Raw genomic sequence first — 24,600 nt, forward strand, 5'->3', positions numbered from 1 at the left:
TGTGATCTTATTATTAAAGACAGAGCAAAGAGAGCATTTGACATGCGCCCATTACTTCACACACAAGTACATAGGAGTGTGTAAGATCTGCATGGTCATTAACGAAGATGTGAAAAACCTTCATGGGTTGTGTATGTCTCCCCGATGTCTGCTGTCATTTTTTTAGTTATTCCTAACATTTTTGTTCCCAATGACATTAGACCCAGTACCGTGTCACTAGGCCACGCCGCAAGCTGTCACATTGTGTAAATCAAGCACCTTTTAATGCATCATACTCACTATGCATGCTAATTGACCAGTATACCAAAAAATATCAATAAAATATTTGCATTCTTTGCACAATTTTCCATGTGTTTTTGCATCCTGCTGCTTGATTTATTGTACCTCTTATATGGATCCAAGGTCACAAAACTTCTAATGTTGTTTGCAATCTGACACTGATAAAAATGTGTCTTGCGGAGTGCTTTTTATTTTGATAGATCACGTTTTCAAAATCGCACATAAAGATGGTTGTCCACACCAGTTGTGGTTTGGGAAAAAACTCACTTTGATGAGTCAAAAGTGAAATGGAAACTTGATCTGCTGCAGAACCTCTTGTGAACAAGAAATGTCAGTCACCACTTCCAGGAGTTTCTACACCAGTCACACACTATTCTGCAGTAGCCCTGGTAATACACCTCTCTGGGGACCTCTGCTATCCACTGCATGCTTGCAGCTGCTAATGTTAATTACTTGCTCAAACTACTAATGGGTTGATATAGTCATAAAACATTTGCTGAGGGGGTAAAACAAACATTATATTTAGAAGACTGATTGCAAGTTATATGGAATAACTATGAACAAATAGAAATCTAAATGAGTCTTTATAATTTATCTTTACACACTTGAGAATGTTATCGCTTCTGTCGCATAGTTGTTTATTCTGAGAATTAAATGACGTCATGCGTCATTCTCTGTTTTGACAGTGCGTTCAATTAACAACTGATCTGCTTTATGTATGTACAAGCTACAATTATGTCACAATCGACTTAATTGTTGCATTTCCACTTAGGGTATTTGTTTATGTTGCAACAATAAAGCAAACAATGCAATACAAACTTCATTGTATTACACTGTTGTTCAATGTCTGAATATCTGATATAAATATAAAAGTATGTATAGATGGGACAACTAAATAAATCTGCTAGTTCATAGACGTTGATAAAGTTTATTTCTGCGAGTTGTGAAAGACTAATTTCATAAATACTTCAGTGTGACTTTTATAACCTTGCTCTGTGGCTCTATGGAACTTCATGTGCCACAAAACCATAAGTGCTGGGACTTGTAGTCCGACAGCAGTTGTAGAGCGAATCCTAGCCTACCCCAGAACTAATGCTAGTGTTTCCTACAGGTCATTAAAGTGCCTGGGTGCGCGCACATGCGTGTCCTGTGCGCTCTAGTGGTTATAAGAAGAGTGTGGAGCTGGAAGGAGATTATTTACAGAGCAGTGGAGGGAGGTGGGAGGCGCACGGAGTGACAGGGATCTCACAAGTACAGAACCGCTCTCCCCTCACTGTTGCTGCCCACTTGCTCTCCCGTTGACAACTGGCAGTCTTTGCTCTCTCCTCTGTGACTTTTCAGCACTCTCTTCCATCCCTGTGCACCTTCCCTTCCTGGACGTCCAAGCATGTGAATAGACAGTGGGCTATGAAAGGTCTGTTTTCTGAGGACTGGGCGAGGATGCTGGCAGGGACGTGGAGGTCCTGGAATATACATTTACGGGCAGGAAACCTATCAGTACGGAATGTCCACCCTCCTGATCATCCTACTCTGAGGTCGCCGCGTCCTCTCTAGATCCCTGAGCCCAGACAGTCGCTATTTCATGGTTGGCGTGGAGAAGGCACAGGGTAAGCTTGGCAGCTGCTGCCAGGCTGTGATCTTCCGGAGGGGAAGCGCTGTGGGTGCGGGATACTCTCATCAAGTTGAAGAGGAACAACAGCTGCTCCAACAACTCTGGATAGTTCAGGAGAACTTCATATCTCTTGGATAATCTCCTTCATTGGGATGAGAGCAAGTGAATCATTTACTACTTATATTTACCTTCCAATCTTGCTCAGCTCTATATAGCGCAGTAATTGTTGTGCTATAATTATTTGAAGAACAGAAAGACAACTATTTAGGAATCGTCTGCGCTTGTGCGCTTTGTGCGTAATTGGAGTTATTATCTGTGACAGCGCATCTGATTGTGTTGTGTGTGCGCACTTTGCCCATCATGTGGTTTGAGGGCTCCCCATTGACACTGCTGGCCTTTGCTTCCTTTCTGCTGGCGGTGCTGGCAGCTGCCCGGGGAAGTGGGGAGTACTGTCACGGGTGGACGGACGCGCAGGAGGTGTGGCGGGACGGGTTCCAGTGTCCGGAGAGGTTTGATGGGGATGACGCCACGATATGCTGCGGTACCTGCGCCCTGCGCTACTGCTGCTCCAGCTCAGAGGCCAGGCTGGAACAGGGTTTGTGTAACAACGACAGACAGCAGGGGGCGCCAGATCACAGCAAGCCGGACAAGGATAACCCCGACTCTGCAGCAGGTAGGTTTAGCTGTCAGGGTGCCAGGTCTGGTGTACAACTGGGTGGCATCACATTGGATGTGACACCTGATGCCAAGCAGTGGGTTTATCAGGGTAAGATTCCTCTAGTTAAAGAGATATTGTACATGAAGCTAGAAGTCGACGACAATACACAAACTCATGTAAAACAATAACCATCCTGTTACCTCCAAGATGGATATATGTGCATCGCCCGACTAGATGTAGCGATTGTTATTACTGTAGACTGGAAAAGTTGGATAAGATACGGAAAAGAATAAAGCGCAAAATACATCACACATTAATCTGTGTGTTCTACTGGGCATGCATCAACAATTTATATTATTCTTTATTAGTGAGATGTTTTCACATAATAAATAATAATAGTCGTTAACACAAATATTGATATTTTCTTTATACTATACATTTTCTTTATTCCTTTTTTTATATAAAACAGGTTGGATGATTGTATGTGTGCTTTTTGGTGGAAATTATCTATCATACACCCTGGGAGATGGCTGGGCTGGGGGCATTTGCCGATCCCATAGTGGGATTCCTGGGGCTAAGTCAGTGGGCTACCTGCTTTTTTTGCTTTTAAAATGTTCCTTATAGGCTGCTGGGCCGGGTGTTGAATATCCCCCCCCCCCCCCCCTTCCTGGCTAAGATTTGCCAGAAAGAAACTGAAATTTTCCTAACAAGACAAATACTGCGTCCCATTAATGGGGTCCTAGATATCTTCTTGGTTCTACAGCTTGTACTATTATTTGTAATAAAATGTGAGAATATCATGACAGCTGCGACTTTACTTGTTCCATTATATTCATATGTTATCTATGAGAGTAGCAGAGGACTGTGTGTATTTTTTCTCAGTATTTCCCAGTTATTAAAACCATTTCTCCAGTGTATCATAAGATCAATACATCAGCTGTGCATTAGACTGTGATCACTCGCGCCCCAGATACAGCTGAAAGGAAATTTGGTGACGGAGCTTTGATGGAAATATTTATGTTATTGAAAGAAAAGAAAGTTGTGGATCTGTGGCTCTGGATGTGACTTGGACAGGGTTGGGGATGGCGTTTCCGAACTATTTGCTTTGAGAAAGGTGTTAGAGGCATGTTGTTTTGGAACTTTTCCTGGCTGCAATTCTTCAGCCCAGAACACAACAGTTGGGCATCTGCTTCTGCAATAAATAGATATAATTAATTCCTAGTGGCTGAAATTATATTCCAAATATTTCCATTCATTGTGGTATTAATTATAATTCAAGACACTTAGCAGAATAGCGCAAAGTACTGTGAGCAGATCCCTCATCAATAATTAATATTTAATTAGCTTTTAGAATAGAATCTTGGTTGTAGCCATTAACCTGCTTGGTATCGTGGATGACGAAATCTACATGTGATTGGTGACACATTTGAAATCCTAATTGTCAAATGTTACACTTGTTGATTGCCAACTTCAATTTCATTAATGTATTTTACAACATATTTTCTCAACCTCTGGTATATTTAAGAGGATGTCCATATTTATTTAATTTCCTAAAATTTGGCTTTTTCCCAGAGGTGTCTTGCCAGATGGCGGTGCACAGCGTTTATTTAAAGCCCCTTCTATGATATTTGGATGGTGTATAATGAAATGACACTTGGCATTAGATGGTTACATTGATCCATTCAATCAGGTGCAGCCTTTTATAAACCACCATGCGTTACCATAACACTTTATTCACTTCCTATACTATAGCCTGGTAATTCTGTACAGGGAGAAGCCAAAATGCTTAATTTCATGATCCCCTCTGATCCTGTTGCCAGGCAGGGTAATGGTGGCTAAAAATGACACTAAATCTCTAATTTAAAAGTATCCTAACACATAACTATGATGCTAATAGTACTTTGTGTGGATAACATTTTGCACAAAACGTCTTAGCTGTTACTGATTTCTTGTCAGACACAGCCGATCTTGTGGATACACAGTAGTATCTGTCCACATAGTGATTCCATATCAATATCATGAAGAGAGAAATGTCAATCTGCAAAATTATTGTAATAACATGCAGTGACGTATATATTAAAACATGAATCATATGAAAATATGTTTCATGATAGTGTCCTTCTAACTCAAAGCAACATTGGTAAATAATAATATAAATAATTAGTAAAAAAATATATTTAAAAATGTAGAGTGCGTACATGGTCATCATTTACCGTCATTGATTAGCTTAGCAAATAATTATATACATGGAAGAGACTTGATAGACCTTTATAAACTCAAAGGGGTATATTTACTTAATTGTGGGTTTGAAAAAGTGGAGATGTTGCCTGTAGCAACCAATCAGATTCTAGCTCTCATTTTGCAGAATGTACAAAATAAATGATAACTAGAATCTGATTGGTTGCTATAGGCAACATCTCCACTTTTTCAAACCCGCAGTTTAGTAAATCTAGCCCAAAGAGTGCTTTGTAAGAGACCGATGAACCCTAATTTAACATATAAGATATATATGTGAAACTGTTCATTTGTTATCATTTAAAAGTTCAGAAAAAAATGGTAGCGGTACCCAAAAGAGGTAATAGTTTTTTTAACTAAATGCTAAATGGCCTGCTCTTATCTGACATTACATTTGTCAGCAGACAAGCCAGAAGAAAAGGCAAATGTTTAATGTAATCATGTTGTTTACTAAAGAATAAAGAGATTTAGTAACTCGGCAACTAATGTGTGTGATAGATCAATCACTAGATTGACACTAGTTGACTCTTCTCTTAACGACCTACCTTTAACTTTTCTTTAAACAAATGTAGTGTATAGCAATAATGTCCACTAGGTTTAGTACTGCTGGAGGACAGCTTGAAAATCTAAATGTCTAAATGAAGGCAACTAGTTTGCCATTTAGATGTGCGCTGATGGATAGGATTGCTAAACAGTTGTAGATTTACATTTACTGTTTGTCAAAGTCCAGGGCACAAAGTATGGAGAAGATACTTGATTGGTGGAATTTGGGTGTTGTCTCTTTCTATTGACCTCTGACCCCTTGTTCTAATCACAATTGCATTCATTCTTTCAGTACTATGCTTCTATTATAGCAATTGGAATCTTTAACTGGACATTTGGAATAGGCTTTGGAAACTGTGGATTGTGAATAAGTTATCATTGTGATCTGTCTGTAAAACAAACTTTATGCTTTTATACAAAACAACATGGGGCCTGATTCATTAAGGAACTTACATTAAGAAGTTTCTTATTTAAATCTCCTGGACAAAACCATGTTACAATGCAAGGGGTGAAAATTAGTTTTCTGTTTTGCACATAAGTTAAATACTGTCTGTTTTTTCATGTAGCACACAAATATCAACTTTAAATTTCAGTGTACAAATAAGCTATCAAGTATTTGTGTGATACATGAAAAAACAGTCAGTATTTAACTTATGTGCAAAACAGAAAATTAATTTTCACCCCTTGTATTGTAACATGGTTTTGTCCAGGAGACATAAATAAGAAACTTCTTAATTTAAGTTCCTTAATGAATCAGGCCCATAGAGTTTCCGAAGGTACCGTTGCAAATGTTTTAGCTCCTATGTTTCATGTTGATCTCTATCCAGTGAGTCAAGTTTTTAAGTCAGAAGTGTTCAATATTACCATTGGATGTCTATTCAATTTTTTGTTTTGTTTTATTTATTTATTTTAATTCATATGCAATAAGATAAGCTTGGGGCAGCACAGTGGCCTAGTGGTTAGCACTTCTGCCTCACAGCGCTGGGGTCATGAGTTCAATTCCCGACTTTGGCCTTATCTGTGTGGAGTTTGTATGTTCTCCCCGTGTTTGTGTGGGTTTCCTCCGGGTGCTCCAGTTTCCTCCCACACTCCAAAAACATACTGGTAGGTTAATTGGCTGCTATCAAAATTGACCCTAGTCTCTCCCTCTTTGTCTGTCTGTCTCTCTTTCTCTGTCTGTCTGTCCCCCTCTCTGTGTGTAAGTGTGTGTCTATATTAGGGAATTTAGACTGTGAGCTCCAAAGGGGCAGGGACTGATGTGGATGAGTTCTCTGTACAGCGCTGCGGAATTAGTGGCGCTATATAAATAAATGATGATGATGATGACGATGCTTCAAATATTTATTTATTTTTTCTGTTTTATTTTATTTTTGAAAAACAGCATTTAAACCCACTTCACTTTAGTACCAAAGGTTAACGTTTCTGGAGAGGGCGGCAGTTGTTACAGAAAAGGTAAAAACAGTTGTTGTGATGGCTGCCAAATACTATTGTAATGAATAGAACAGGGAGGGGTCATTGGAGCTCAGACCACTTTGTTTTTCAAATGAAATTGACAGATGCAGTTGAAATTTCCATCTCACGCACAGCTTAGAATAAAAAATAATACCAGTTGGGGGATAGTCTTAGTGATTTGTATGTACTTTCCCTTTGAAACTTTTTTTGGTAGGGAGCAAATTGTGTTTGTGAAACATCTTCATGCCTCATCGTTCTATTTTTTTGTAATAATAACTTTTAATAATTTGTGGATGTCTACAGATTTAGTATATTATTACTAAATAAACAGATAAATGGACAGGAAATGCATACAACCTAATAATGAAAGTGTAATTAGTAACTGGTATAGTGCACAATAGTACCACTGCTGGTGATGAGTAGTTATACCCCCATTCATACTGCACCAAAAACCTGGGTCTTTGCCAGGGCAAGTCATGTGACATGGGGCAGCCGAAATTCACGCCATTGAATAGATGGGGCGGGGCTTAATGACATGATTAAGCCCCACCCCCTCCATTCACTGCCGTTAATTTCGCCAAATTTTGGGAGTTTTGCCTACTTTTCCGGGAGTCCGGGAGGACTTCCCGAAATTCGGGAGCCTCCCGGGAATTCCGGGAGAGTAGGCAGGTATGGTTTATTTCAGTTATTTCCCTACGTTTTCATTTCGTGGCCCATTATCAGTTTTATGCTGTTTATGTACTTGAAAACGGTTGGGGTTTCGTCCGTGCTATCTTTACAATCTGTTTTTCAGCTTTACATACATTGCTGCAATCCTTCTACCTACATAATGCATTTCAGTCTGTTCTAGTTCCAACAATTAAATACTGTCTTTTATTACGTAGTATCCCAACACTTTCTTATTTATTTTCTTATTTAGTTACTTTTATTCTTAGAACATATGTTGCTATTCGGTAAGTACTTGCCACTTAACAGTACATTTTCACAAGCTTCAGTGATTCTCTGAGCTGATTAAACTGACTTAAACTCTGCTAAAACTCATAGTGGTGCATTTACTAAAATTTCTAAAAAAAAATATGTAGAGGGGTTGCCCTTAGCAACCAATCCAATTCTAGCTATCATTTATCTACTACATTCTAGAAAACGATGGCTAGAATCTGATTGGTTGCTTATAGCTCCCTTGCACAACATTTTATTGAAGCTCAAGTTACCATGTTGTTATCACTGTTCCCTTACTGTCCTGCGCACTATTACCGTTAGTACTGTAATTTCAACGCTAATTTTTGCTCGAAGTTCTGTGAGCAAAAATCTGCATTAAAATGACCATAATAACGGTAATAGTGCGCAGGAAGTGTTGTCCTAATGAACAGCACGGTCACTTGAATTCCCCCCTATATGTTCTATTTGATAGTACTTAGGCTGGGTACACACTACAAAACAAAAATTCTCCTGATGCAATATCATTAACAATTTAACCAGCGTCTGAAAGTCCTGATCACCAGGCCGACTCATGTGTACGCACTATACACGGTTTACTAAATTTACCATCAGATCTGTGCTCTTCATCTGTCATAACCATAGGCTGAAAAGATCGTGACTCTGTAAACTCTATGGAGATCTGTTTGTGAGTGCATACACACTGCAGGATTGGAACAAGATTTTTAGTCATCATCCCTGAACAAGATTTTTAGTCATCATCATCATCTATTTATTTATATAGCGCCACTAATTCCGCAGCGCTGTACAGAGAACTCATTCACATCAGTTCCTGCCTCATTGGAGCTTACAATCTAAATCCCCTAACATACATACACACAGACCGAGAGAGACTAAGGGCAATTTAATAGCAGCCAATTAACCTACCAGTATATTTTTGGAGTGTGGGAGGAAACCGGAGCACCAGGAGGAAACCCACGCAAACACGGGGAGAACATACAAACTCCACACAGATAAGGCCTGTTTATAAAATCACAATACGATGTGCTTTGGAACGATAATAATTCATCGTTGAAGCGTACACTCTAATGTAATATCTGCTTGTTTATTGTGTGATTAGTCTGATATTAGGGTGAAAAACCTGTAGTGTGTACCCAGTCTTAGTCCAGTAGACTTGGTTCTTCTAACTCTTGCAAAAGGTGTTTGTCTTTTGAAATAGATACAAATCACCTTTCTTTGCCAGAACCACTGGTTTCATTGTCTCAATTTATATCTAGATTAACAATTCACCCACAGTTCTAGTTTGGGATTTGATATGTAGACATGCAGAAAAAATTTCATCCATCCGAATAGCGTTTGGTTCCTGAATTCAAAGGTATACTATCTTTGTGAATTTTTGGTGGTATTGAGCAAGCGTAGCTCTGTATACGTGTTGCGTATCTGTGCTCTGATAATCATTTACAATCAGGTTTCATGTGTATTACAATCTGAAATGACACTTCTCTTGTAGAAAGTCATCACTGGCTGAAATGAAACTAAAATCTCAAGAACGTAGGTACTCCCAGATACCTGAAGTGATACATCTTTATATTCAGAATGCTAAGAGCCAACAGTGGCTTCTAGTATTCTACCCATTAACCTTGCTTAGTCTTGTGCATTGCAGAAACTTATTAGAAACATCAACACTATAAACACAAGTATTTAAGGAATGTTTGATGAAGTGCTACGATTTTGACAGTATTATCCTTTTGCACCAATTATCGTATTGCCTGCCAGCAATGTGAACATTTCTCTCTTTTGTGTGATCTCCGAGAAGATGAAGGGGTTGTAGACATTGGAAACCCTGAGGATTACCATAGTAATAAGAACAGCTGTTTCATGTGCAATCAACCTCTTGTTGACTTATTGTGACTCCGGTCTCAAAACAGGTTATTCTCTTCATTTCCAGGGTCACTAATCAGCAATTATCTTTAAAGCCTTAATTAGCATAGTTGTAGACTTTGAACCAATTTTAGTATTAATATAGAGAAAGCAGCACATTGTTGTCATTGCTGAAGTCAATGTTCCGCTTAGCACATTACATTCTGTGCAAACGCACCTGTTTGTCCGCCAAGGGCATATAACGGTGCGCACACCTGTTCTTGAAGCTCATCAGTGCAAACGCTTTATGTGCCGATTTGTTGAATTGTTGTCTATCACTGAAAGCGCATTAAAACGTCTTGTTAACATCCAGGCCTAGTTATTATGAGACCACCCCATAACAAATTGTAGCCTCATCTCTTCCTAAATCACGAGAGCGAAGGGACTTCATCGGCTTTTTGGTGCTGTAATACAAGTTCATATTATTAAAGTGTAAATGCACAGAAATATACACACGTGTGGCACTTCAGCATTTGTATGCATTTAAAAATAACTTTTAGGAGTGTATTTACTAAACTGCGGGTTTGAAAAAGTGGAGATGTTGCCTATAGCAACCGATCATATTTTAGTTCTCATTTATTTAGTACATTCTACAAAATGACAGCTAGAATCTGATTGGTTGCTATAGGCAACATCTCCACTTTTTCAAACCTGCAGTTTAGTAAATATACCCCTTAGTTTCTGAGTTTGATACACATTACACTGATAGTGAAGGAGCTGATTAGAAGTAACCTTAAGTGTATATTGCAGACACCTGTTTTCTCTAAAGAACAACCAGACATGTGGTAATTATAGGAAATAATGTCTTTCACAACTTAATTTATTAACAGCAGCAAGACTCCCAAATGTAGGATCTCATTAGCATCACACCCAAAATATTTCTTTTTTAAACAGTCTTGTGTAATTTTATACAGGAGTGGGTTAGATTTTCTGTCTTGAATGTTGTTAAGAAAGAGCTGAGAGCCAGAAGTGGAGCTGTCAGGGGTAAAACCATTTAAAGAAAAGATAAAGTACAATGTTTTTTCTGTTAAATGAGAGGTAACGTTGTAGTTTATTGTGTACAGCAAATGCTTTATCATTATGTTTCTATCCTTCTCTCTATGTACAATTGTTGGGAGTTAAGAAATTATTAATAAATGTAAAAGTCGCACTTTCAGCATAACATGTAATTAAGCACAAACACAAATATAAAATGCAAATTAAATTATATTACGTTAAATTAAATAAAAATGAACTAAAGTTATATTAAACAGCATCTGTGGTTTTCGCCTTTGAAAGCACAATGGGGATCTTATTGCCTGAGTCCAGATGGAGCCCTCAATTAGGTAATGCAACATCCACGACTTGATATAATATAGCGGCAGCGGGAATGGATGGTCAGTCTGCAGCTAGAGAGCGCTGCTGATTATCCTCATCATCATTGTGTCTCGCTGCACCGCCCTGCAGCACCCGCAAGAGATATGTTTACTAAAGAGACGTATTTGTGTAGGTATTTTATGTGCGCAGATGCAGTACAGAAATGTGTATCTTAGCAGACATACATCATCATCATCATCATCACCATTTATTTATATAGCGCCACTAATTCCGCTGCGCTGTACAGAGAACTCATTCACATCAGTCCCTGCCCCATTGGAGCTTACAGTCTAAATTTCCTAACACACACAGGCAGACAGACATAGAGAGGGACTAGGGTCATTTTTTAATAGCAGCCAATTAACCTACTAGTATGTTTTTGGAGTGTGGGAGGAAACCGGAGCACCCGGAGGAAACCCACACAAACACGGGGAGAACATACAAACTCCTCACAGATAAGGCCATGGTCGGGAATTGAACTCATGACCCCAGTGCTGTGAGGCAGAAGTGCTAACTACTTAGCCATCGTGCTAGCCATTGCTGATTCAGCCCCGTTGATGTTAACGTCAGGCTGCCATCTACACACTGTAAAAACAGCTATTTTATGGCCAAGAAATTAATATGGAATGATTAAAAAAATGTAAAAGACAATAACGTTAATTTTCAGTGATCTATTGGTGTTGTTGTTCTCAAAAGTTCCCATGTCCACCTATGACTCTGGAGTGGAAATCTCAAATTATAATTTTAAAACTTAAAGCTCCTCCATTTCTCCCACAGTCCCTGTGGGCCGAAATCCGGATGGGAGGCGTGTGAGCAGGATTACAGGATCTCTAATGATAGCATCGTCGGGGACCCGGGAAATATGGCTAGAGGGGTGGGTTACCATAATGCAGCTTTAACACAGTTCACATATTGTTCACATTATTGTACTTTCCCTTTTTTCTGTGGGAATATTAAAATGTTGGGGCACAGTTGCCCTACTACTTCTGAGCCTCCTCGCTGATTGCCTTAACTAACGTGATTCTGCCACCCCTTTTAAAACACTAAGGGGGCGAGATGCTGCCTAACATCTCTTTGATGTTTGTATGTGCACATTCTGATCATTACGGTAAGGAATCTCCGCTCATTTTTCACCTCTATGGAACACGAGGAAAATGAGCAGAGATTCTATTCTCAATATTACGTTGATGTGTCTCCGCAGACTGTTCCGGGACATGTCATGCTGAATTTAATCTCCCCCCTTACAGTCAGACATAATAAGTAATATGATCTGAAATAATCCAGAGTCCTTTGTTGTAGAAGACATTAATGCAAGGGATATAATTAAGATTTGTAAATAGAATATGTCTAAAAGTCCATTTAATTGAAATATGTAAATGCTAACATTAGTAGTTAGTCCCTCCTCTTCCTGTTCCACTATTGCCACAGACTTCCTGTCTCTTTCATTCACACATTGCACCAGATTCACTAATTGTTGCTCCACACAAGTAGTCAGTAGTCAAATATTTAGAGGCTTTCATCACTATAGCAATCTGGCAATGACAATGTGCTCTGGTGTACTTTGATTGCCTGTCCCACTTTTGAGACCTGAGGGTATATTTACTAAACTGCGGGTTTGAACAAGTGGATATGTTGTTGTCTATAACAACCAATCAGATTCTAGTTATCATTTATTTAGTGCATTCTACAAATGACAGCTAGAATCTGATTGGTTGCTATAGGCATCATCTCCACTTTTTCAAACCCGCAGTTTAGTAAATATACCCCCTAGTCTGGCCCTGTTTTTCATTAATACTAAATGAATTACTCATGATTTAAATGTTTTGGTGCTTACATTCCTAATTTGACTAATCTTGACAATAAACTGGTAATGGTGACAAATGGAAAATAGCAGATTTCTATTGCAGTAAAACGTTGCTGAATATACAGGCTCCTGTGAAAAACTAAGCCGAAGAAAAGAAAATTCTGGAAACAATTTCTGTGTAATCCTGTTACACTAAACTGAACATTATAGGGATTAAAATATCGGTTGTGATATTAAATATCAATATCGAGTGCCATATTTCATATACGGAGAGAAGCAGATGCCTGACTAATTTCCTAGGTTAAATCCCAACGCTGTCAAATGGCGTTACGCATAGAAAACAGCCAGGCCGTCTTCCCTGCAGAATGGGGCCACAGTCTGCAGCGTAAGCTGCCACACCGTCACAGCAGCCAGTCCTACAGGAGTGGAAACATTCTCGTTATCATTAAGATTCCTTTCCTGTTATTTGATTCTTTGCCTTTCCTGTGTCCGAGGCAACTGTAGTGTACTAATGAAAAAATTGCTTCAATAAGTGAAATTATACCACCTGTCTAATGCACAGAATCCTCTTGTATAATTACAGCCTCTGTTTATGCATGCTGGTTTCATTTTGGGATTTGCAATTGGAGCTTACTCAATTAGCAGGATGTAAGCAGCGCTAGGACTGCTTGGCCAAAAGCAAAAATATTGTTTTATTTTGTAAGCACTATTAATCCTTTGAAGTCCTATAGTCGTTATATTCCTTGGCTATTATTTTTTTCCTTCTATTGTATTGATTAAACCTGCTCTTTTGGGACTTTCATTACATTCTATTTCTGTTATATAAATAAAGATGAGCCAATCATCTTTGATGTAAAGAAAACCCTAAGACCTATAAATATTCTGTGGACTGAAGGCTGTAACACTAATCTCATGTGATCATTATATTACAAACTGTCAGAATTCCGAGTGTGATGTACTGTACAGTGGGAAGGCTCCTCCCAGTACGTGCGGTCTTCACCCCCTTATTAACCCTTTCACTGCCAGGGTCCAAAATTACACCTCCGGAGGCCCCATATTTTTTGTGCATTTTAGCGCAGTATTAGGTTTTGTTGGAATAACTTTATTTTTTCACTCACCCTAGAAAATCCTATATTGTTATTTTTGGGGACATAGGAGCAAATATTTTAAAATGGTAATTTCCCCCTCATGACTGAAAAATTCCATGAATGGCTGTGGCTAGTGGCAAAAACACTGGGGGTACTCAAGCACCCACAAAGCTGGTTCCTATGATTGCACTAACGGGAGACCCTAAAATAATAATAATTATCTGTTGCATAGCACCTTTCTCCCAATTGGACTCATTAAAGCACTTTACATTGTTGCAGGCAGCCATCTTGGACGCGCTCTTTTTCTATTAAATGGAATCATTCTCATCAGACCCTGCCCCATTGGAGCTTACAGTCTAAATTCCCTGACACGCACCCGGAGAAAAACCACACAAACAGTGTGGCTGTGATGTTGTTGAGCTGCAACTTGTTGTCTGTTTCTTCTTATTTTAGTGGTGTTTGTTGTAATCTGTGCCTTGCGTGCCTATTTGAATCCATGCATGGCTTGTGCTGTAATATTTACTTCATATTAATTTCCTCACTTTAAAACTGACGATTTCCTCTTTTCTTTCAGTTCCCATCTACGTGCCATTTCTGATTGTCGGATCTGTATTTGTTGCCTTCATCATCTTGGGCTCCCTGGTAGCCATTTGTTGCTGTCGCTGCCTGAGACCGAAGCAGGAACCCCAGCAGAGCAGAGCGCCCGGAAGCAACCGCCTCATGGAGACCATCCCTATGATATCAAGTGCCAACACCTCCCGGGGCTCGTCCTCTCGCCAGTCCAGCACGGCTACCAGCTCAAGTTCCAGTGCCAATTCGGGGGCAAGGGCTCCTCCAACGAGGTCACAGACCAACTGCTGTTTGCCAGAGGGAGCCATGAATAATGTCTATGTAAACATGCCGACCAATTACTCGGTGTTAAACTGTCAACAGGCGACCCAGATGGTTCCGCACCAAGGACAATATCTTCACCCTCAGTTTGTGGGATATGCTGTACCTCATGACTCTGTACCCATGACTCCTATGCCACCTTTTCTGGATGGGCTACAAGGTGGATACAGACAAATGCAATCTCCATATCCTCACAGCAACCCAGAACAGATGATGTACCCGGCAGTGACAGTATAAGCTGAGCCATATTTATCTGACTGAAAATTAGGACAATATCACCTCTCTGCTGTGAGGGAACAGACTGAGAAGTACACTAAATATTGCATTTTACGGGACTTAGAGACTACTTGGCAAGAAAGACGTTGAACAGCTTTATTGTAAAATGCATGTGGAATCACAATAGCAAAAACGTTGTTGTTGTTTTTATAATGAATGTGTGTATGTTTTCTTTTTTTGGAGGGGTGGGTGGGGGGGCAGAATACTTATTTTAGCTTAAAATGCCTGAGCCATTACCCTACTCTTTGCTGGACACAACTTCAGCAAAGACCAGGTTTTAGTATACTCTGGTATAGCAGGTATAGGGATTTTTTTTTCCTGTTGAAGTGTATTAATTATAGTGCAAATAACATGTTTATATTTAACATTGACAATCATGCAGACAATCATGCAGGACAGTGCAATCACACAAGCTTATTTAATGCTTATTTCAGGCCTGAAACACAACAATAGCACTCATGTTAACTCATTACGGTTTAAAACAAATAATTAATGCATAATAAACTATGAATGGATGTGCCATAGATTTTATACTGCATCTGTCGCCTACCCACACATACAGTGGAGGCAGCCATTTTGTGGTTGGCACAAATATTTGTCAGAGGTCAGCCTGTGGTGTCACTTGCTCCTAATTGGTCGGCTGCCTTCTCATGACTGTTGGTCCTCAAAATGGCTGCCTGCACTGTGTGTAGGTAATACATGTTCTTTAAAGCCTCAGGACTTATTCAGAGATGAATGTAGCTGACCGCTCAATTTAAAATGCTGTGTATGGTAATAGTATACTGTATTGTTCAAGCTGCTACTAATGGGTACAGAAAGTAGCTCAGTGTAACAAATATTTTGCCACCACTTTTTAAATGTAATATTTTGATTCCACTTGTGGTACAAAAGTCTATTTTTGCTTTTATTTTATTTCCAAAAATACAATTAATAAATCAAATTAAAAAAGACCACAACTCTTACACAGTTTCAGGTACAAAGCTAGAAATAATAATTCTAAATAACTAGTAATAAAATAATAATAATTGTGGTATGTGTATCAGGTAACATAGAAAATACTCCTTTAGTACAACAATATCATCTATCTGCAATTTCATATGTGACCAAAGTTAATAGACAAATCAAAAAGTTTACATGATAAAGGTGCACATAATATTAAGGAGTAATGATCTGCTGCACCCACAGCCAAATCATACCTCCTGACATAGGTGCAGGAAGTGAGGAGGAGGTGAGCACATGGTCACACAACATTAGGAGAGTGCCATGTGGGGGCATGTCAGATGTTTATCAGTAAAAGCTGTTGGCACACCTGGCACCCCGAGCTCTGCCCTATCCACTAGCTACCCCCTTACTCATGATGAACATTCTGTCGTTTCACTGGTTCTGTCACAGATCAGAATATAGTGGCATTGTCCCTTCACCAGATGAACTCATCATATCAGTCAAGATTTCCTAGACCCCCAGTTAATCTTTCCTTGGTGACGAAAATAAAATACAAAATAAACAGTAAGAGCAACGTCTACAGTGTCGAATGCCTAACTCGGCTCTGGCTACAGATAACAGCAGCTGGCCAAATACTAGGTCCTCTTACTCTCCCGCCACTTGCTCAAAGCAGATATTGGATTGGTTGCTGTGATCACAGCACAGAATTGCCCTTTGCAGCAAGTTATTACATAAGTTATTACATAAGCCACTAAGTATGAGTTCCAAGTAAACTAAAACACATAGCAACAAATCAGATGTGAGCTTTCAACAGTTCTGGCTCTTTGTCAACAATGAGGCTAATTTCTGATTTTGCTAGACATGTATAAAGAGAAGATCCTCGATTTCAATTACAGCATTGACATTTGCAGATTGAACAAGGGTATTTTTAAGCCACAAATATAGCAGGATGAACAAAAGAGCAAAACAATACATAGAATGAATATTATGCATTATTTTAATATATTTTAAAATTATATTTTGATAATACCGCCCAATGGAAGTTTAAGAATTTTTTCCTACTATGTATGTTGGGAACCAGTGGTTGAAGTGGACATTTAGAAGTGGTGGTATGAAAAATGTAACGGGAATGTAAGTGAATGAAATTTGGTAGTTTTACAATGAGGGCAGTGGGAGAATTGGCGGTATGACATACCACCGTATACACTCCACTTCCACCACTGTATATACTGTATATATAATGTAAGTGAATGGAATGTGATAGTATTACAATGAGGGCAGTAGGAGAAGTGGCGGTAGGACATACCACCGTATACACTCCACTTCTACCACTGTATATACTGTATATATAATGTAAGTGAATGGAATGTGATAGTATTACAATGAGGGCAGTGGGAGAATTGGCGGTATGACATACCACCGTATACACCCCCATTGCCACCAATGTTGTGAACACAGTTCTTAATTCAACTTAATATTGTATTGTTTGCAACTTAGCAACTGATCAGATATTTGGGCCAAGTTTGTTGCCTGGCAAACTAAGAGCAATAATCTGATTGGTTGATATAGGTTGCACAATACATCCAATGTCTTCAAATTTCTGATAGATATTAGTATAGAGACGCCTCTTTATTTTCCATCCAACCAGATTCGGAATAAGACCGTACCCTAAGCAATGCCACAGTTACCAGCCGCAGAATAGTATGTAGCCTAAACAGTCCCTCCTCAGATATATAATGTCCACCCCACATCTGGTTAATATAATGTTTTCTCACCTTAGTGATTGATTCTTATTCTCTTAACTAATTTTTCCTTACCGATGAAGAAAAAAAAGTTAAACATGGATACTGCAGCCTAGCCGCTCCTGGGTACTAGTGCTTTTACCTAATGGTAAATCTGGTCCTTCTTAGGAAAATGCACATAGACACAGACACACTATACAAAGCCACAAGAGCACTCACATTTCTTATAATAGACCAGGTGCATTCCTGCTAACCTGAGCCATTTCACTGCATGACGGCATTCCGCTCATCTCCAGTTAGTTTTGCAAAGGAAATACATTCAGCAGAACTAAATAATTGATATTAACATTTAATACTGATGAATTGTTGTAGCCCAGATGGTTTCAACCACAAAATAATTGGGGAAAGCAGAACTTTATCATACTGTGAAATGACGTGGGATGGCAGGTACAATATGCAGATGATCGCTGTAATTTACAACATTGGACACAGATGATAGCATTATGTAGAATTAAACAGCCCGGGAGATCATTTTGGCAGCTAGAAAAGCAATGTATCCCTCTTTGTAATACAAGAGGAGGCTCAATGGAAGGGATAAATGGGAGACTTGGGGTTAAAAAAAAGATGTGGCCTGTAAAAGAATAAAACTATTCCTTAAAGATCAAGTCATTAATATGTACCAAATGCTGTGCATTACTAAGCTAATTATCCGTCAAGCCTGCTCTCTGTCACACCAATTTGCTGATAGCAAGCATGTTGAAGTTATTTTTAGAGGATGACACTTCTCCTTAACTTCCCTTTGGGATGGGGAAGGAGAGAAGGGGCAGTGCACAGAAGCATAAACCTTCATAGATCTAACTCATTGCATACCTCCCAACTGTCAGGAGTCACAGAGCTCAAAAGGGGTGGAGTTCACCCAAAAGTGGGTGATTTGGGGCAGGACGGGGCTTCTAGCATTTATAAATGTTGGGAGGTATGTCTTTGGCTTCCAGTATGTGAGAAGTAAATGCTTTTTAATAAAGGTACAGGAGAAAAGAAGAGTAACGTTTAAAACCACGTTTTAACTACATACTTCATTCTATCTGCTTTTTGAGATTTCATTGTCTTTTAATTGCTCCAACTTCTTAAAATTTTAAACCATGTCAGTGTGTCTCTAGAAAATTTCTGACATCATGAGGAAACGATAATTTTAACGAAGCCATTTAACTTGTATAGCCATAATCTGGGCTTAAGCCTTTTCTTTCTCTCAAATGTCACTAAAAATATTTTATTCTTGAGTGACTTGTATGTTCCCAAAATACACCCATTGCACAAGCCTGTTAAGGACGATTTTCTCTGACAAACTTAATTCAGGGGGTCCATCATTTGTATATTGTATACTGTAAAGATAAAAAATAAGTTAAATTTGTAAAGCTTAACAAAAATATTTTTCATTTTTTGGGGGTAAAATGAGTGGAAAACAAAAATTGTGATATGTGGTGTTTTGCACAATTTCTATGTGTAGGGTATAACAGTGTAAAAGAAATATCCATGTTTGCCATCATTTTTCTGAAAGGGCACTTAACGTAAAGTGTTTCTTAAAGTGAAGTAAAATTTCAATTTTTAATAAAATTTTTATGGTGTGATAGAACTGTTTTTTTTATTATTTATAATGTATTTTGTATTTAAATATATATTATTTACACAAACATACCCCATCTGCTGTTCACCAATGATGGGGTGCAGAATCTGTTATTGTTTTTGTAGTTTTACGCTTGTCATTTTGTGGTATTTTGTTGTTGTTGTATATCAGTCAGGGTATATTCTGTTATTTTATTTATCACTTGGTTTATATTAGGGAAAAACCACTAATACATAAATCAGGGATCTAAGTGAAAAACAAAAATATTGTTTGGCTCTTGGTCCTGTGCACATAATTATATACACATTTCACTCTGCGGATTTAAAACGCAATGGGGACCGTTTATGATAAATGGAATACAGGATAAAGAGGAAACCATGGCAACCAACCAGATGTTCACTCTAATTTTCTAACCTGTAGTAGAAGTTTTACATTTAGAACCATGTGGTAGTTATGGGTTATACACCTTGTCCTGTGCATCGGTTTTTATTAATGTTCCCACATAACAACAAATGATGTAATATACGGTACGCTCTTAGATATACCGTATTAGAGAGGGTATTAATCAGATTAATGCTTCATATAGGGTTTATTTCTGAAAAATTGGGATTTCTTGAGTAAAATATATAAGTCCTTTATTGAAAAAAATAGATTCGTAGAAATTTTGTAATTGTCATATTAGATTTTGGGAGGTTTTATGGAGACAGTCAATTATAATAGAACAGATCTGGAAATGAATGATTGTGTCTCCAGTAGATTTGCATTTTATTACATTTTATATGTATCTTAGGATAATGAGTGAAGAGTATAGTGGTGTTAGTACCTTATATATGCCCCCCTGCCCCAGACCGCTCCTGGGCCCACCACCATGGATCTCAGTTGAGATCGGGCTGCAACAACTGTAGATTCTTAAGATCTCAGGCCACAGAATACAACTTAATCATACAATATTTTTAATAATACAGCAGATAAAAAATAAGTCATCCTGAGTTTGGAATGATGGAAGCCTTAAGAACAAAACTCTACAGTATGTGACCCTGCATTCATATCATTACATTTGTATGGAACATTCCAATGGATTAATGGAATACAAATACAAACCATTTTGGTTAGAAAACATGTATTTTTATAATTGGCAAAGTAGTATCAAATAATAAGCAAAAGATAAATTAGAAGAGAAACAAATGAATGCTGTTTATTCTATTTTTCCAATTTCACCTGCAGTAATGGAAACTTGGCCCAAATTTAGAATGTGTTTGGCTCCATAATGATAGCAGTAAATGATCCATTTGATGTTAGGTTATCCTCACTCATTCCCATAACTGCAGCCTGCGGATGACCTCTTGTGTGTGGGATCACATTACATCCAAACTAAAGCTGGATACACACTACAGGTTTTTCAACTAATTGTCCGACCAATCACGCGATAATTGACTTTTAGGTCCACTAGTGTGTACACTCCCACAATCATGTTTTATTGTACCAAAGCACATGGTATCATTTAATTTGATTTTAAAACGGACTAAAAATTGCTATCAATGATGGAACGATGTTGGACAAATGTGGAAGTGTGTACGCACTCACAACCAGTAGTGTAGGCAGATCTCCATAGAGTTTACTGAGACACAATCTTTTCGACAGATGGTTATGAGAGATGAAGAGCACAGATCTGAAGGTAAATCCTGTAAACCTGTGCACATGAATCAGCATGCTCATTGTGTCTTTCTTTTCTTTTCAGTCATTGGTAAAAGTGTTATAGATAACCCATCGGGTGAAAACTTGTGAACACATGAATTGGCATCATGCCCATCGGGACTTTCAGTTGCTGTAATATCACTACAGAAATCACACCTGCAGTGTCTATCCAGCTTGGCTGTCCTCTGTGTGATCTGGCTGCTTTGCAGTATGAGTACTCGTAAAAGGAAATTCAATCGCACAGATTACTGAAAGACTCCCTCTTCATTTAGAATATTACAATTTATCCTCCTAATAGAGATATGAGGGGTGCTATCTAATGACACCAAGATATAGCAATTTTTACAAAAGAAAGAAAAGAGAGTTGGTGTTTTAATATGGATGCACTGCGACTTCCAAAATCGTAGGGATTATGTAATAGATACCGTATATCAATCAGTAAAACGTAACTTTTATTGATACATTTAAAATATCGGAAGTAGCGAAATATAAAGTGACTATTGTGCATAAAGTGAACGTGAGATAAAATACGCTGGAAGCACTCTTTATCCAGAGGAGTATATAATAAAGTAATTCTAGATATGACCAGGGCCGGATTTACCACTAGTCAACCTAGGCAATTACCTAGGGCCCAGCAGTCCCCAGAGGGCCGGCGGTGAGACCACCCTTTAAAAATGGGCCGCTATTTATGGACCAGTGCTATATGCTCCCCCCCGGGCTAAAGTCTGCCAGCCAGCCCCTGAATAGAGGTATATATTATGCTAAAAAGCTATAGTGCTATGGATTTTTTCAGGGAGGGGGCCCCAAACCAGTATCTTGCCTAGGGCCCCATGAGGTCTAAATCCGGCTCTGGATATGAACCATATAATAGTGGGTCATCTATAGCGTTTTATTTTCTCCTTAACTCAGGAATCCCCCTTATTGTGATTATTGTGTGATCACATATTGATTATTCAGGGAGATAATTGGTCTTATTATTAATAAAGACCACTCAGAGATCATCAAATCAATGGCATTACTTGTTCTCATCTAATATAGGTAGAATAAGCCTTGCATGGATTATCTATGCTAAATATCCTGCACTGAGGCTATTACTAGCAGTATCTCATACTGGTTTCTATAGCAGATGTATAGTGCATCAACACAGCCCTATCTAATCGTTCAGGTTATTTGATAATATCTGGCTGACAATGCTATCTCTTCCTCCACTAAGTATGATAAAGTCTCCCAAAATAAAGATAGTGTCTATTGGTCAATGAACATGTCTCCGCTAATCTGGATCCATTAGAGACTCATATTCACTGTTACTATTCTGAGATAGTTAGAGAGAGTTACGGGCAGTGTATTGCTAGCTACCTATTTGAGCCACGTTAGCTTTGGGTATAAGGAGCCTATTAAATATGTCATAGAATCATAAATAGAACTGGATCAGAGAGTTACACAGCGACAACGCCGACGCGCGTTTCACTAGGTTTTTTCAAGGCTTTGCAGTATGGTCAGATTTGGCCACCACTGTGTTTGGGCAAATAGTGTGCCCCTTGGAAGATACAGTAGAGGGGAGTATATGGTGCATTCTTTGTGTATTTGGCTGGCATAGGGCACTTTGGAAAAAGGTGTGACATAAAGGATAGATGATACAGAACAGGATTATGCAACCCTTGACTCTTCAGCTGCACATCTGTAAGCAGACTAACTGGACATATTAGTACTTGCAGTTCGTCATTAGTTGGAACGTCACCATTTGCCATATAGAAGTGTGAAAGAACGTGTGTGTGTGTGTAAGAATACAGAATTAGAAAAGGTGACGCCATTATTGAAAATCCTTTTAAATCTGCATCAGACTTTTACCAACATTGTAAAACGTAGAAGTAGGACTACTATATGGCCGCTTTTTAGCAGGGCTCCTGAGAGTGAGATTTGAATCTTAAATTATCCCAACCCTGGTGTAAGATTAATCCAGAGACATAGTAGTTATAACACAAAACCACAGTGCACCCAGCGATGTTAGAATTTTCTTGTTCTACTAAGTACTTGGCTGGATTTCAGCCCTAATCTGGGCATGATCTGTGGTGTGGTGGCGTTTGATATAACCTCTACATCTACTACCCTAATTATATACTATGGAGGACTAACCAGACAGGATCCATTTGCGGTGGACGATTGATGGGACGAGCACGACAGGAAGGAAGTGAGTATTGTAGGCTCCGCCTCCCAGTCAGAGAGAAACCATTGCTTTGCTGTCTGGTGGAACAGCTTACCCTCACTATGCCAAGTGGCAGTACAGGTATTTCTGGAAAGAGTGGGATGTGCTACCTTCAATTAAACCAAAGAGTGGTGAGACTTCTAATGAATACTAACCAGTGACACCACCTGTCAGCTACTCCTTGGGACTATCACATACACTGGTATACAGTCGCTCCAAGAATTAAGCATACTGGGTCTTAGAACTCAGCCATAAAAAGGGGCTGTGGATAATAGTGGGGGGCAGCCCTCAAAAAAGCTTTTACTGGACTGCTTCCCCAGACACAGACTGAACAGGTTTACATGCTATTTTAGGCAATACGTGCCAGGAACCCATTTTACAATTAAATAGAGAGACCACATTACTATCTGTAATAGTAGGGATATCTATTTGAATCTGGGTTTATAACCCATTGTCCACATCAGTGTCTATTGCTAGGGAACTGGCGATTTCTGAAGGCCTGCTGAATTAGATAACTGCTACCCAACTTCACTCCGGGCAATGTTGCAGCTGGCGTAATGGAATCCATGTAGGGCCTATCCAACCTCGGCTGCTCATTGGCCTACTCGCCTAGGAGCAGAAGAAGTAAAAAAACCTGAGGCTGCATTTGAAGTAGTTATCCCCAGGACTGACACACTTGCCTCAAGAACTGAGCATTTAGGACCACAGAATTCAATCACAAATAGGGTCTATGGATAATTGTGGGAGACAATCTCCAAAACAGTCCTCACTGGACCACTCTCCCCGTCATGAACCAAGCAGGTGTGGCTGCCATTTTGCACCCATAGCAGTCAGTCTGCACCTACCTGGATTTACAGGACTCAACCCACTCACTGCTGAACATCAGAGTTTCTATGTGAATTTGGCTCACAGTGAATTTCCCCCTAGGTGCCTTTTATTGGGGAATTGAATGACTCTGCCTAACAGCTGCAGCCTCAGCTGGTCATTGGCCGACCCACCTGGTATAGCCTTATAATTACTGCACTCGGAGGCCCTTTACCAGGAGAATGATTGAGCCACCATGAGGATAATTTTTCAGACATCCACCAGGACATCACACCAGATCTGCTTGGCTTTTTTCTACTTGCCTGGCTCTGCATTAAGTGGCTGATTCCCAAACCTCTACTGCATTGTGTAGCTGCACTCAGACTTTGTACTATTGAACCACTATCTTGGAACGTAGCCTATTGCTACACAGTGACAGCGTAATTAGAAATAATTGAGGGGTATCTGCTGCAAAAATACCCTACATATCCCTTTTCCCTGTTTTATTTCTTCCCCTTGCACTCCCAAAACCTTGTGCCACTT

The 24,600-nt window shown here is 39.1% G+C and overlaps 1 protein-coding gene across 1 annotated transcript; it reads left to right on the forward strand.

The window, feature by feature from the left end:
- Positions 1–1,455: 1,455 nt before the first annotated feature.
- On the forward strand, positions 1,456–19,358 carry SHISA2 (shisa family member 2). The gene is made up of 2 exons (XM_075198917.1): positions 1,456–2,564; positions 14,458–19,358. The coding sequence occupies exons 1-2, from the start codon at positions 2,252–2,254 to the stop codon at positions 15,009–15,011; spliced, it is 867 nt and encodes a 288-aa protein (XP_075055018.1). The 5' UTR covers positions 1,456–2,251; the 3' UTR covers positions 15,012–19,358.
- The last annotated feature ends 5,242 nt before the right edge of the window (positions 19,359–24,600 follow it).

Source organism: Mixophyes fleayi, chromosome 2 (genome assembly GCF_038048845.1).
Source record: "Mixophyes fleayi isolate aMixFle1 chromosome 2, aMixFle1.hap1, whole genome shotgun sequence".
NCBI lineage: Eukaryota > Metazoa > Chordata > Amphibia > Anura > Limnodynastidae > Mixophyes > Mixophyes fleayi.